An 11,696-nucleotide genomic window follows, 5' to 3' on the forward strand; every position below is an offset into this window, starting at 1 on the left:
ATCACGATGGATCATTTCTATGGACATTTTTGGTTTTTGGTGTCTAATTTAGGCTTAGGGAGGGTTACTTTAACAATATAATCTATTACAATTAGCTACCTATAAAAAATATATATAAAAGCCATGTAACACTTTGAGGCCAACAACATAAAACTGCTGAAAAAGGGTACATTTTATAAACAAGTTCTCAAATATATCCATGTTCAGAGGTGTAAAGTAACTAAGTACATTAACACTTTTGAGATACTTGTACTTTACTTGAGTATTTAAATGTATTGTTGGTATAATTTTTACTTAGCCCAGTATAATACATTTTTATTTGTTGAGTTTTTTCTGCAATGAGCACTTTTACTCCTAATACTTAAACTACATTACATTTGATTCTCGATGCAGTACTTTAACTTAAAAGTGAGTATCTGTACAGTGTCGTATCAGTACTTTCACTCAAGATGACTGCTTATTTTAAGGGTTAATTTGCTCACAGGAAAACAAATCTCATTTGTATTTTATTTCCTTAAAGGTGGGGTATTTCATTTATGTCAGAATCACTTTTTGTTATATTCCATGGAATGCTCTTAACATCCGATAGCAATGAATAAATATATTAAATGCTTTGACAATAGCCGGCCCGGCTAAAGTAACTGGATGGCCTACCTGCCTGTCAGCCTTCCATCTGTGCACAAATTTATCTCGTGCCCTCATTGGTCATGTGCGCGTTCGTGTGTGTTGGAGGAGGGGCTCTATAAGGAAGTGGCAGATTTTTTCCGGTTGTGGATTTTCAAATTCTAGCGCACTGGTTTCTCCAAAATTACCTACCCCACCTTTAAGAACTATTGTTTTGACATTAAGGAAATAGCTTATAAACCAGACTAATATTCATTTAAATAATGTCTATTATCTGTTTTTGCGAATTAATTATTCATATATATAACTGATATTTCCACTGATATTTCCACCGTGTTTTGAAGGAGTAGCTGCAGCGTGCGGAGGCGATCACGTGACCAAAACGTGCCGCACACCTGCACGTGTTTGTGCCTAATGGATCCCTTTCTGCCAGGTTGAAACCTCGTATTATACATCCATGGTTGAAACACACACACACACACACACACACACACTCTGCCGGTGTTATCAGCTGTGATGGAAGAGTCTCGGAGGGTCCAGCTCACCACGCTGTCCTGTGAAGCCCCTCTCCCCACCCAGCCGGCCCTGGTGGAGGTGAAGCCCTCCCCGGGTGTTGTTCAGGAGGAGGAGAAGTGTTTGGACCGGCCTTCAGAACCCAGCTCGGCCCGCCTGGTGCTCAAACTGTTCGACCCTGATGAGAGAAGCTTTCCGGAGTTCAGCTACACTCGGCTCCTAGACAACAAGGTGAGATGTATTTCTCTTTTCTGATTAGAAGAGTGTAGTGATGATTCAAGAGTTTAGTTTTCATATCAAAACATCGATCCATGACCAACTTTTCTTAACTTGTTAAACTGTGAGTAGCCTCTCTATGAAAAGGCAAAGTGCATGACCTCAACTTTTATAAATTAACAGACAATGAGGGTTGTTATTTGAAATCATTGTTGTTAATTGTAATTTAGCAAACACGTGCTCCTGTTTTGTAAGTCATGATTCACATTGAGCTGGAATATGACTTTTGTTCTAAATTATGATTCTTGTTTACATTTTGGACGTTTTAATAATTAAAGGTGGGGTAGGTAAGTTTCAGAAACCGGGTCGAGATACACTTTTTGTTATATTCCATGGAATGCTCTTAACATCCCGATAGCAATGAATATAAGTGCTTTGACAAAAAATCCATACAAAAATGTCATCTGTGGAAGCCGTAATAGATGAGAGTAACAAATGCGTCACTTCCAGGCAAAAATAACGGCTCCGCCCACTTTTTGGGGAAAACAACGCTGTCAGTTGAACGGCTGTCAATACAAATTCTGAAGTTTTTGCCAATCTGATCAGAAATGTAAGAAAACCGGAAACTTTTGGATCTTCAAAGAGCCCGATTCCAATGGCCAGACAGGCAAACAATTGCATTAAGCCATTAGAAATCGACGATCGGGCTCGATATATGGTTAAATATAGCAGTAGGCGATCCATTTTCATAGATGAGAGTAACATCTATGTGACTTTACGGCCCCGCCCACTTTTGGGGGAAACAACGCTGCCTGAAGCCACAGAGCTCTTCTGTGACTGTCCTTTCTTCTTAGAGGAAGTACGGAAACACTGAACTCTTGATTATGTTTTATGTTTGAGGTGCAATAAACGACACCGCAGCTTTTTGGCATGATAAAACTATTATGTTCCGCCTCGTTCGCCTACTGATTTTAATTTAACCATATATCGAGACCGATTGTGGATTTCCAATGATCGAATGTAATTGTTTGCCTGACTGGCCATCTTAATCGAACTCTTTGAAGATTCAAAAATCCACGGTTTTCAAAAAAATTTGATCGGATTGGCAAAAACTTCAGAATTTTTTTTGACCGCCATTCAAATGACAGCGTTGGTTTCCCCCAAAAGTGGACGGGGCTGTAATTGTTGCCCGGAAGTGACGTGTTACTCTCATCTATACTGTAAAAAGCACGACCAATCGGTGCCCTGTCTGTCAGCCTTCCATCTCGTGCACGCACAAATGTATCTCGTGCCGTCATTGGGCGTGCATTGCGCGTTCATGTGTGTTGGAGGAGGTGCTCTGTAAGGAAGTCTGAAGGAAGGGGCGGATTCTTTTCGGCTGTGTACTTTCAAATTGTAGTGCACGCGAGCCGGTTTCTGAAACGTACCTACCCCACCTTTAAGTGATTCAATAAAATGATTTTCAAGCTTAATAGTTAGTCCATGCATGACTGGGTTAACATTTATTAATACGCGTTTTCTCTTTCAAACTTTTAATATAATGGGGACTTAAGGTAACAGTATGGCAGAACTTTCATATCACCCAATGTATTTTTTATTTAAATATGGAGATTTATTTTCCAATTAATTCCTTAGGTTGGCTTTCTTTTAACTCTCAAGATTATTTGCGTTTTGTTAGATGCATTGATTGGGTGCTCTGAATCCATGATAGTTGTCTACTTTGTTGTGAGAAATGGCCCATGCTTTTTGCTGCACATGCACAGATTATGCATAGACTGATGTTAATATGATTGTTGGTGAGAGAGCAGATTATGTTTTTTTGTAATTGATTTGAGACGTTATCTAACTTTTAGATAAACATCACAAAAGTCCCACTGAGAAGATTTGATGAGGAAGAGAAGAGAGAGATCGACGAGCTCGCGGCTCTTTCAGGGGAGTTGGAGAAAAAATATGTAAGTAGCTCTGAATTATGAATGACTATTCCTCAACATTTCAAGGGACCATCAAATAAAACCAAGAGTTTGAATTGGACCAGAACTGACAATGATGTATTTGATTGAACTCTTTATCAGAAATGGCATCAGATACAAATGGCACAACAGTATTTTGCAACCTTTCATCGCAGGCAGACAAACCGAAGAATAAGGACCGTATCCAGGACCTGATCGATATCGGATACGGTTATGATGACGAGGATTCCTTCATTGACAACACGGAGCCTGTGAGTCTGTGTTAAATCACACATTTGGATTTCCCCATGATATAGTTTGTTTATTATCGTCTTTTAAAAAACGTGTAGCGTTTTATGAAGACGCAGTTTTGATATTCTGTGTCTCTGCCTTTTGTCGTTAATGAAAATATAATTTCATGGTTATTAAAAATGTACCACAATCACCACTGATAATAAATACTCTCTCCTGGAGCAGACACTCTGAATTAAACAACTTTTCCAATATTAAAAAAGGGGATTAGCCAAATGTCCTCTGCTCATACATTTCAAGGCCCGTCAGTGTTTCTCCATCTTTTCTTTGGCTTGTTGTAAAGTTTTTCTTATCGACCAAAGCTATTTAAATCAAATTCTACTATTGCTTTTGGTTGATGTGTGTAGTACGATGAGTTTGTGCCGGCCTCCCTCACCACCAAGTACGGTGGATTCTACATCAACTCTGGCGTGCTGCACTTCCGCCATACATCTGAGACGGAGGACCTCAAAGCAAGAGAGAAAACTCCCGAGTCCTCAAAAGTAAGTCGACGAACCCAGAAATGAAATGTTCAGTGCGTTTCTTAAGTGATTGAGTTCCAAAACTGTTCACTTTTAGAAACGTAAAGTCAATGACGGACAGGATAAGCCGAAGAAGAAGAAGAAGAAGCGCTGCAGAGAAGAGGCGGAGCAGACGATCAGCTTTTTGGATCCCAAGTCGAGGTGAGACTTCCCAAATCACGCTTACCTCATGTTTACCATGTATCCAGTTTCACTCGGATTCAACCTTTTTATTCACAACATAAATCTCTCCATGTTCAACTTGCAGCCCTATCGCTAAACTGGCATCGGACGTCAAGATCAAGAAGAAAAAGGTGTCCCGCACGTTGAGCGTCACCAGCATGTTGAAGAAGTTCCAAAGAGAGAAGGGGAAAATGGATAAAGTAAAACCAAGGAGGTCTGCGTTCACAATGTTCCCGGCAGACGCAGGCAGCGGGGGGGAACTGACAGACCCTCTCCTCAGTTTAATCGGATCAACCACTGAGCACACTCTCATCCAGGCAGTCAACGCCATGGATTTTGACATGGACTCTTTATTGGATGTTAGTGAAGCCGCTTCGTCCACACAAATGGCGCCTCCCCCTTCAACAGAAGCGCAGCTGTTCAGTCCCAAAACAGAAATGACCCAGTGTGAGGCTCGCCCTCAGGTTCTTCCTCCAATCAGTGTGCAGCTGAAGCCTCAGGTAGAGCAGATCCCGACACACAGCAGTTCTACATTACCTCAGTGTGTCCCGCTGCCGGAGGGACTTCCCCCCCGACTGGAGGACAGCATTAGGAAACTCACGGTGGTAAGGTCCTTTTGTTGTTTGCCAAAAGTGATGAAGACTCACCTGTGGATACAGTGGTGCAGGAATGAGTTCTAAAAGTACCGTACTTTTCGGACTATAAAGCGCACCTGCATATAAGCCGCAGCAGCTAAATTGTCCGTCTGTCTTGCTCTCGTTCTGTCTCTCGGTTCCACTTTTACTTTGGCGTGCTACCTGTCTCACTCTTTTCCGGCCTCCAGCTTTTCCTGCTGGAGCCGCCGCTTAAAGGTGGCGGGCGCGGACCGGTCATAGAGCCCATAGCGTTAAAGGTGGTTAATTTTACCTGTAACATCCATAGATCTAGGAGGTCCCCTAGTGGCCGTTAGCTGTACAACAAAAAATGGGGGGAAAAGTCGCGGCTTATAGTCTGAAAAGTACGGTAAGTGGAATGAGGTAGCCCAGAATTGCTAAAATGGCGATGGTTTGTTGACTGAAATAAGGTTTGTTGTTAATACAAACTTACAGGTTTTTCAAAATGTCGACACCATAAAATACAAGTTAACTAATGAACCTTTTTGGAAGTAATGTAATCGCTCCAACCATTAGACTCCTTTTAGCTTAGCGTGGTGTCATGCATCCGTCGTCATGGAGACTGTTTATAGCATAACAACGTGTGGAGATTATCCTGCTGAACAGCATTTCATAAAAATGCGTTTACCACAGTTCTGCAATATTGCTTTTTGTCGAGGGAACCCTTGGGTTGCCAACTTACAGGTCGGCCTACAAAAAACGGCATCACTGCACCGCTCTGACGTGTATTGAAAATGGCACGTATGATGTACAGATGATTTACATATTTCTTTCAGGTTGCCAAGACCTCCGAGGGAGAGTCTAAACTAAAGTTCTTCACTCCAGAAATCAACTCAATGCTGCTGGAGTGAGTTCTCAACAGCATTACAAGAACACTCCCATTCGATCTTAGAACAGCAACTTCAATTGGAATGTTTAAAAGTCAATTTAAAGACCGGTCTTTTTAATTTGGGGCAATTATAATTTTTTTGTAGAATCACTGTTATTGTTTTATGGTTCAGTGATATACATATTTCTGTTTGTTTATGCCTTGTTTTTAATTATGTTCCTCATTTGTTATTGTCATTCTCCGTAAAGCACTTGCTGCCTTCACAATGAAAGGTGCTATATAAATAGTTTATTATTATACGTTTTAGTATCAAGCATTGCACAGAACACACACACACATGTTTCCTGTACATACAATACTTACTGCTGAATTCCTATACTACTTGAAGTAATTGTGTTTCAATCTTTAGCTATCTCTAGTGATGTTAAACAGTTTCTCAGTGTGTGTCAATGCCCTCTGTGTGTGTGTTGCTCCAGTATTGAGTTGCAGTGTCGGCAACAGGGGGTCCAGCTGCGCTCCAAGGTCTTCACACACCTGTCGTCCTTCCTGCCCTGCAGCAGAGACACACTCCTCAAGCGTGTGAAGAAACTGTTCCTCGCACACACGGTGAGTTTTATGTTTTATCACACGTAGTATGTGTTTTTCAAGTTTTCGATCTGCATGTGACTTTTATCTTGAATGTGACTCTGACCAGGAGGAATGCTCTGATGTGGAGAACCGCATGCAGAACCTGAAGGAGGCCGTCTGCAGAGCCATGCCCGAGCAGATTGCAAGTTTCAATGAAAGCTGTCAAGTATATGAGCAAGCCAGGACTTCAAAGTAAGCACTTGAGCATATATCTTGTTTGGAAAATTCCTTATGAGAATATATTTGTTATTTCAAAGCCTTGTTTTCATTTTGTATTCACACTAGGGCTGTCAAGTTAACGCGTTAACGCAAAAAAAAATTAACGCCACTAATTATTTTAACGCGATTAACGCATGTGTATTTTTTTTCCTCGGCCGCATCGAGTTTAAAATACCATATTCAAGCTGATGCTGCTGACAGCCCCGCTCCTGCTGACAGCCCCGCTCCTGCCGCCCGCTTGTGGCAGACCACACTTCCACGCTCACCGGCAGGCACCGACTGGCTATTGGGAGGACCGGGAGGGTGTGTGTGTGTGTGTGTGTGTGTGGCGCGCGAGCGAGCGAGCAAGAGAGAGACCTTACGTTAGGGGTGGGCGATATGACGATATATATCGTCGTGATGATATTAGGTCTCCACGATATGCTTTTTCAGAGATATCGTGATAAAAAAATGAAAGAAAAAAAAAATAGCGGTAGGGGAAGAGGCTCTCCGTGCGCGGCGCAGGGGGCTATGACAGCGGACGGAGAGCCTCTTCCCCTCCCGCTCCCCCAGCCTCACCTACTGATTTTAATTTCACCATATATCAAGCCCGATCGATTTCACAATGTCAGCGCACCTCTGCTTTCGTTCAGTCAGAGTTGTTTGACACGCTCCCAACGTCCCCGTCCCCTTTCTTTGCAGCGAGGGAAAATACACTGTTGGCAGTCTGCACACACAGCAATAATGGACGGAGAGTCAGATTCTGATGTAGAAGAATTAGATTTAGTCCCCAAAAAGAACTCTACGTCTGTGGTATGGAAATATTTTGGATATAACACAACAGACACGGAGCAAACAAATGTAATTTGCAAAATGTGCAAAAAGGGAAATTTCAAAGCGACAGATGGCAACACGTCGGGCTTACGAGACCACCTCAAACGCAAGCACCAGAAAGAGCATGCAGAGACTGTAAGAGTGCAAGGTCCCCCGCGTGTGAATGCACAATCTACCGCAGCGACTGCCCCAAAACAAACTACCAGAGGGCAGGCATTTCATCAAGGGGCTCCTTATGAAAAGACTAGCAAACGGTGGAAAGACATAACTGACGCGGTGGCGTTTTATGTTTTTCCCTTCAGTTATGCTAAAGTCTTTTATTACACTTCAAGTCTAAAGTTTACATTTTAATTGTTTGGCACTGACTTTTCCTCATTGATGTTTTACTTAGTTATGTTTTACCCTCCTTTTCATGGTTATTGATGTTCACTGCTCACTTGTTCATTCAGGGTTTCATTTCTGAAATAAAACCAGCTTGAAATGCTATTCTGGTCTGTTACTCCTTTTTGTTTTAGTTTCTGTTACCTTGTAGGTGCTTGTACTGTTAAGTAACTTGAAAAATAACCATAATAACCGACATGAAAAAATATCGTGATATATATCGTCTATCGTGATACTGCTTGAAAATATCGTGATAACATATTTTTCAATATCGCCCACCCCTACCTTACGTGCATTGTTGTTGTTAGCATCTGGTGCTAGCTAGCTGCGCTAACGGATATAAGGAGCTCACACACACACACACACACACACTTTGTATTGTATTATTTAATGAGAGAGTGGAACCTCTCGTTGAATTGGGGCGAATATTTGTAATGTTCAGAGGTTGTTGTGTTTAATATTCATGAGAATATTTGTCATTGTTCAAATGATAATAAACATTAGCATAAAGCATATTTGTCCACTCATATGTTAAGAGTATTACAAACTTGAAAAATATTCCTCTAAGGTACATTTAGAACAGATCAAAAATGTGCGATGAATGGACAATCATGCGATTAAATATTTTAATCGACTGAGCCCTAATTCACACATATCTTTGTGCAGCTTCTCCTCAAAAACGACTATCTATAATTTGAAGCCGTACACTTGATTCTGCTCAGATCATGGTTTGGGCTCATTGTGGATCTTTTTTGTCTCATCTTAATCTCTGTTTTAATGTCAGGGCAGCGGAGGAGAAGGAAAGCAAACAGAAGGAGAATGTTGGTCCAGAGGACAACATGGAGGAGAGAGGTGGGAAAAGAGGAAGTCCAAAGAAGCTGTTCAAATGGAACGAAGAGATAAGGTCAGATTTAATCATCGTTAGATTATTTAAAATGTTAAATAACCTCATTGTAACTTTGTGCCAACATCTCTCACACAGGGAGTGCCTGTGTCACGTGTTAACCGTGAACATGGAGAGGTATAAAAGACAGAAAAGGAGTCAGGAGCTGGAGGAATATCTGAAGACCTTTTTAGACCATGAGGTCAAACTGCTGTGGCCAAAGGGGTGGATGCAGTCCAGGTTGGTCTCGGTCTCAACAGCCTGATTTATCTTACCGTTAAAACAATTCCTCTTTAAACTGTGCAATTCAATATCTTATCCATACTAATGTACCACTATTGTGTATATATTACCTGTCATAGATTGTGGTACAATGTGCACACCACTTACTTTAACTTATATTTGAATACATATTTGTTTTTCATTCTATCTTTATTGGACAGTTTAGCTTAAAGTTCTCTTTACATATGTATTTTTATTTGACCATTTATTAAACGTTCTTACTTTAATATTTGTGTTATACTAATATTTCTCTAATTTTTTTTTTATTATGATTTATTTTCAATCTAAATTTGAAACCCAATTCTCCTAAAGAAATGATTGCGACTCAACATGTGTTGTTTCAGGGTGCTGATAAAGGAGAGCAGGGAGATGTTGAGCCTCTTTGCACCGTTACCGTGAGTGTATCTCTTTTGTTTGTATGTAGTCTAGATGCTTCTGGAAATGTTACGAAAAGTTTTGATTTATTAATTTTTTAGTTTTAAAAGGATTTCCAAATTCACTTCTCACATGTGTTCTCAGCGTGAAGAGGGTCCGGCCTGAGAAGAAGCAGCCGCCTCTCATTTCTCCTCTCGCCACTCCGGATAGCTTCAGCGTCCTCCAGGAGTCTCCCCTGCTGAGCAGACCGCCTCAAGACTCGGACGATGTCATTATCGTGAGTTCAAATCCCTCCAATCCAGGTATTTGCTGCATGTATTACACGCATATATATATTCTAACAATGTTCCTGATAAATAATCGTGTGTAACTTTTATCCATGTATTTTTTCTTTTAATGTTTATTTTATTAGCTTTTCTTTTTTAATGCTTAATGTCTTTCATTTTTTGTAAAGCACTTTGAATTGCCTTGCGTTGAAAAGTGCTATATAACTAAACTTGCCTTGCCTTGTATGAGGCTCACTGGCAGTGAATGTAGGGGATTGCTTTAGTTATTGTTTGTGTTTTTTGTAATTCTTTTTTCTCTCTACGTACAATCGGTACAGACCACCGTCTCATTTGTATGCATATATTTTGCTTTCCATCTCTAAATGACAAACATTACTTATACATTGTCGAAACACAATAAAAAGATTTTTGATCAGAAATCTCTCCGATCCAGTTTCCCTAGGTTCTGAGAATAAGGAGACCTTGCTGAAGGGGGAGGGTCAAACGGGAAGGGCTTCAGTGGATTCTGCCTCCTCCAGACCTGCTGACAACCCCCCGATAAACGCCAGATCTGCTCAGACTCAGTCCCTCCTGGAGCTCCTCGCAGAGCAGGCGCTGGCTCGTGTGCAGCCGATCCCCCAGGAGCTCCTGGCAGCAGCCGTGGCTCAATACAAGCGTTCAGTCCAGCACTGGATCCTGGGGTCGGACACCGGAAGTCCTCCGGTCCCTCCTCTTCCGCCCCCTCATTCCAGCCCGGTGGGTCGAGTCTTTGTGCCTCAGCTGGTCAGCCTGCTCTCTGATGCGGGACACGTGCTGATCATCTCGGACGATGACGACGTTATGCCGCAATGACAACTCCCGGTGCAGATTTACACGCTGCACGTTTTGTTTAATCCTATTTAGTTGATGTATTTTTGGATGAAAAAACTCTAAACGGCAGATATCCTGATTTTCCGTCCCTACTATAGAATTCAAACATATTAGTTTAACTGTTCAGGTAAAAGTTTGACGGATAACCTTTTTTAATAGGTTTTTAGTAATGAAATAATGATCTGACAAAATGTTAAACTACCATCAATAGCCTTTTGTAACATTTAGGATCAAACCATGCAAGACCTAAAATAAGAAAAGACTTATTGTTTGACAAAGTACAACCCAGATATGGAATATATAGTAAATGAAGGTTTGTTCAACTTTTTTTATTTCTCTCTTGGTGGGAGCCGTTTCTAGACTGGACACATGTTGAGATGATAACAAACACGACCCCAAAATCAGCTGTGCAAATGAGTTTCTCATCAAAAGTCAAATGGCTAATGATTATGACTTTTAGTCTCCAGCTACAAGTTGAGATTTTTTTTTTTTTAAAGTGGAAATGTGCTCCCAACATTTTCACTTGTTTTGCATTTCGTCTGAGTTGGGAAGTAACCAAAGAAATGCTAGTTTTGTTTTATGAAAGGAGAAATTACTCTTATACCAATTTAGAAATGAACAGACTGATTCTGATAACACCTTGTGAAGAACTGTGCAATGTCCTTAATCAACATGTATTTGAGAGGCTTTGTTTATAATGTATGATTTCATTTGAATAAAAAAGTAACCTGTTGTGCAGCCATTTGATTTTAGATCAATTGTCTTCAAAGGTGGAGACACTGAAGGAATGAGTTAATGAGTATTGATGCCTTACACGCAATAAATACATTACAAAACACGAGGTGTGCAAAGTGGCCGACTGCTATGTTTGTGACCTGGGGTGTTTCTCAATGTCGAGGAAGGATGCTCCAGAGCCACTATTTCAAGGATGCTACGTCGAGTCCCGCCAAAGGACTGTTCCAATGTCCAGTATGCTTGGAATTCTACCGAGGCCGGCGTCCTTCGTTCGCGGTCTTAAAATCCCCACAATGCTTTGCGTACGGACCAATTTGCAAAAATCTTTGGCGGAAAATGTAAGGCGGGCCTCTCATATGACGCACACTTGCTAGCCAGTTCCATTCTTCGTTCTCCTAATGCCAGGAAGGATTCTTGCCTAGCCTCTGATGGACCTGTGGGAAGACATGTCCCACCAAGGAAGCGT

The 11,696-nt window shown here is 41.2% G+C and overlaps 1 protein-coding gene across 1 annotated transcript; it reads left to right on the forward strand.

Moving 5' to 3' along the window:
* Nucleotides 1-980: 980 nt before the first annotated feature.
* LOC117454320 (ubinuclein-1-like) lies at nucleotides 981-11,355 on the forward strand. The gene is made up of 14 exons (XM_034093513.1): nucleotides 981-1,368; nucleotides 3,207-3,305; nucleotides 3,479-3,574; nucleotides 3,962-4,096; nucleotides 4,173-4,276; nucleotides 4,383-4,902; nucleotides 5,727-5,797; nucleotides 6,256-6,385; nucleotides 6,474-6,598; nucleotides 8,604-8,723; nucleotides 8,802-8,942; nucleotides 9,329-9,379; nucleotides 9,504-9,661; nucleotides 10,080-11,355. The coding sequence occupies exons 1-14, from the start codon at nucleotides 1,141-1,143 to the stop codon at nucleotides 10,475-10,477; spliced, it is 2,376 nt and encodes a 791-aa protein (XP_033949404.1). The 5' UTR covers nucleotides 981-1,140; the 3' UTR covers nucleotides 10,478-11,355.
* The last annotated feature ends 341 nt before the right edge of the window (nucleotides 11,356-11,696 follow it).

Source organism: Pseudochaenichthys georgianus, chromosome 1, assembly GCF_902827115.2.
Source record: "Pseudochaenichthys georgianus chromosome 1, fPseGeo1.2, whole genome shotgun sequence".
Classification (NCBI taxonomy): domain Eukaryota; kingdom Metazoa; phylum Chordata; class Actinopteri; order Perciformes; family Channichthyidae; genus Pseudochaenichthys; species Pseudochaenichthys georgianus.

What these genes read in the sequence shown, in the direction of transcription:
- LOC117454320 (XM_034093513.1), top strand. Translation starts at nt 1,141, where the DNA reads ATGGAAGAGTCTCGGAGGGTCCAGCTCACCACGCTGTCCTGTGAAGCC. An exon ending in AAATGGAACGAAGAGATAAG is followed by an intron (nt 8,724 to 8,801) that starts GTCAGATTTAAT and finishes TCTCTCACACAG; the next exon opens with GGAGTGCCTGTGTCACGTGT. An exon ending in AGCCTCTTTGCACCGTTACC is followed by an intron (nt 9,380 to 9,503) that starts GTGAGTGTATCT and finishes ATGTGTTCTCAG; the next exon opens with CGTGAAGAGGGTCCGGCCTG.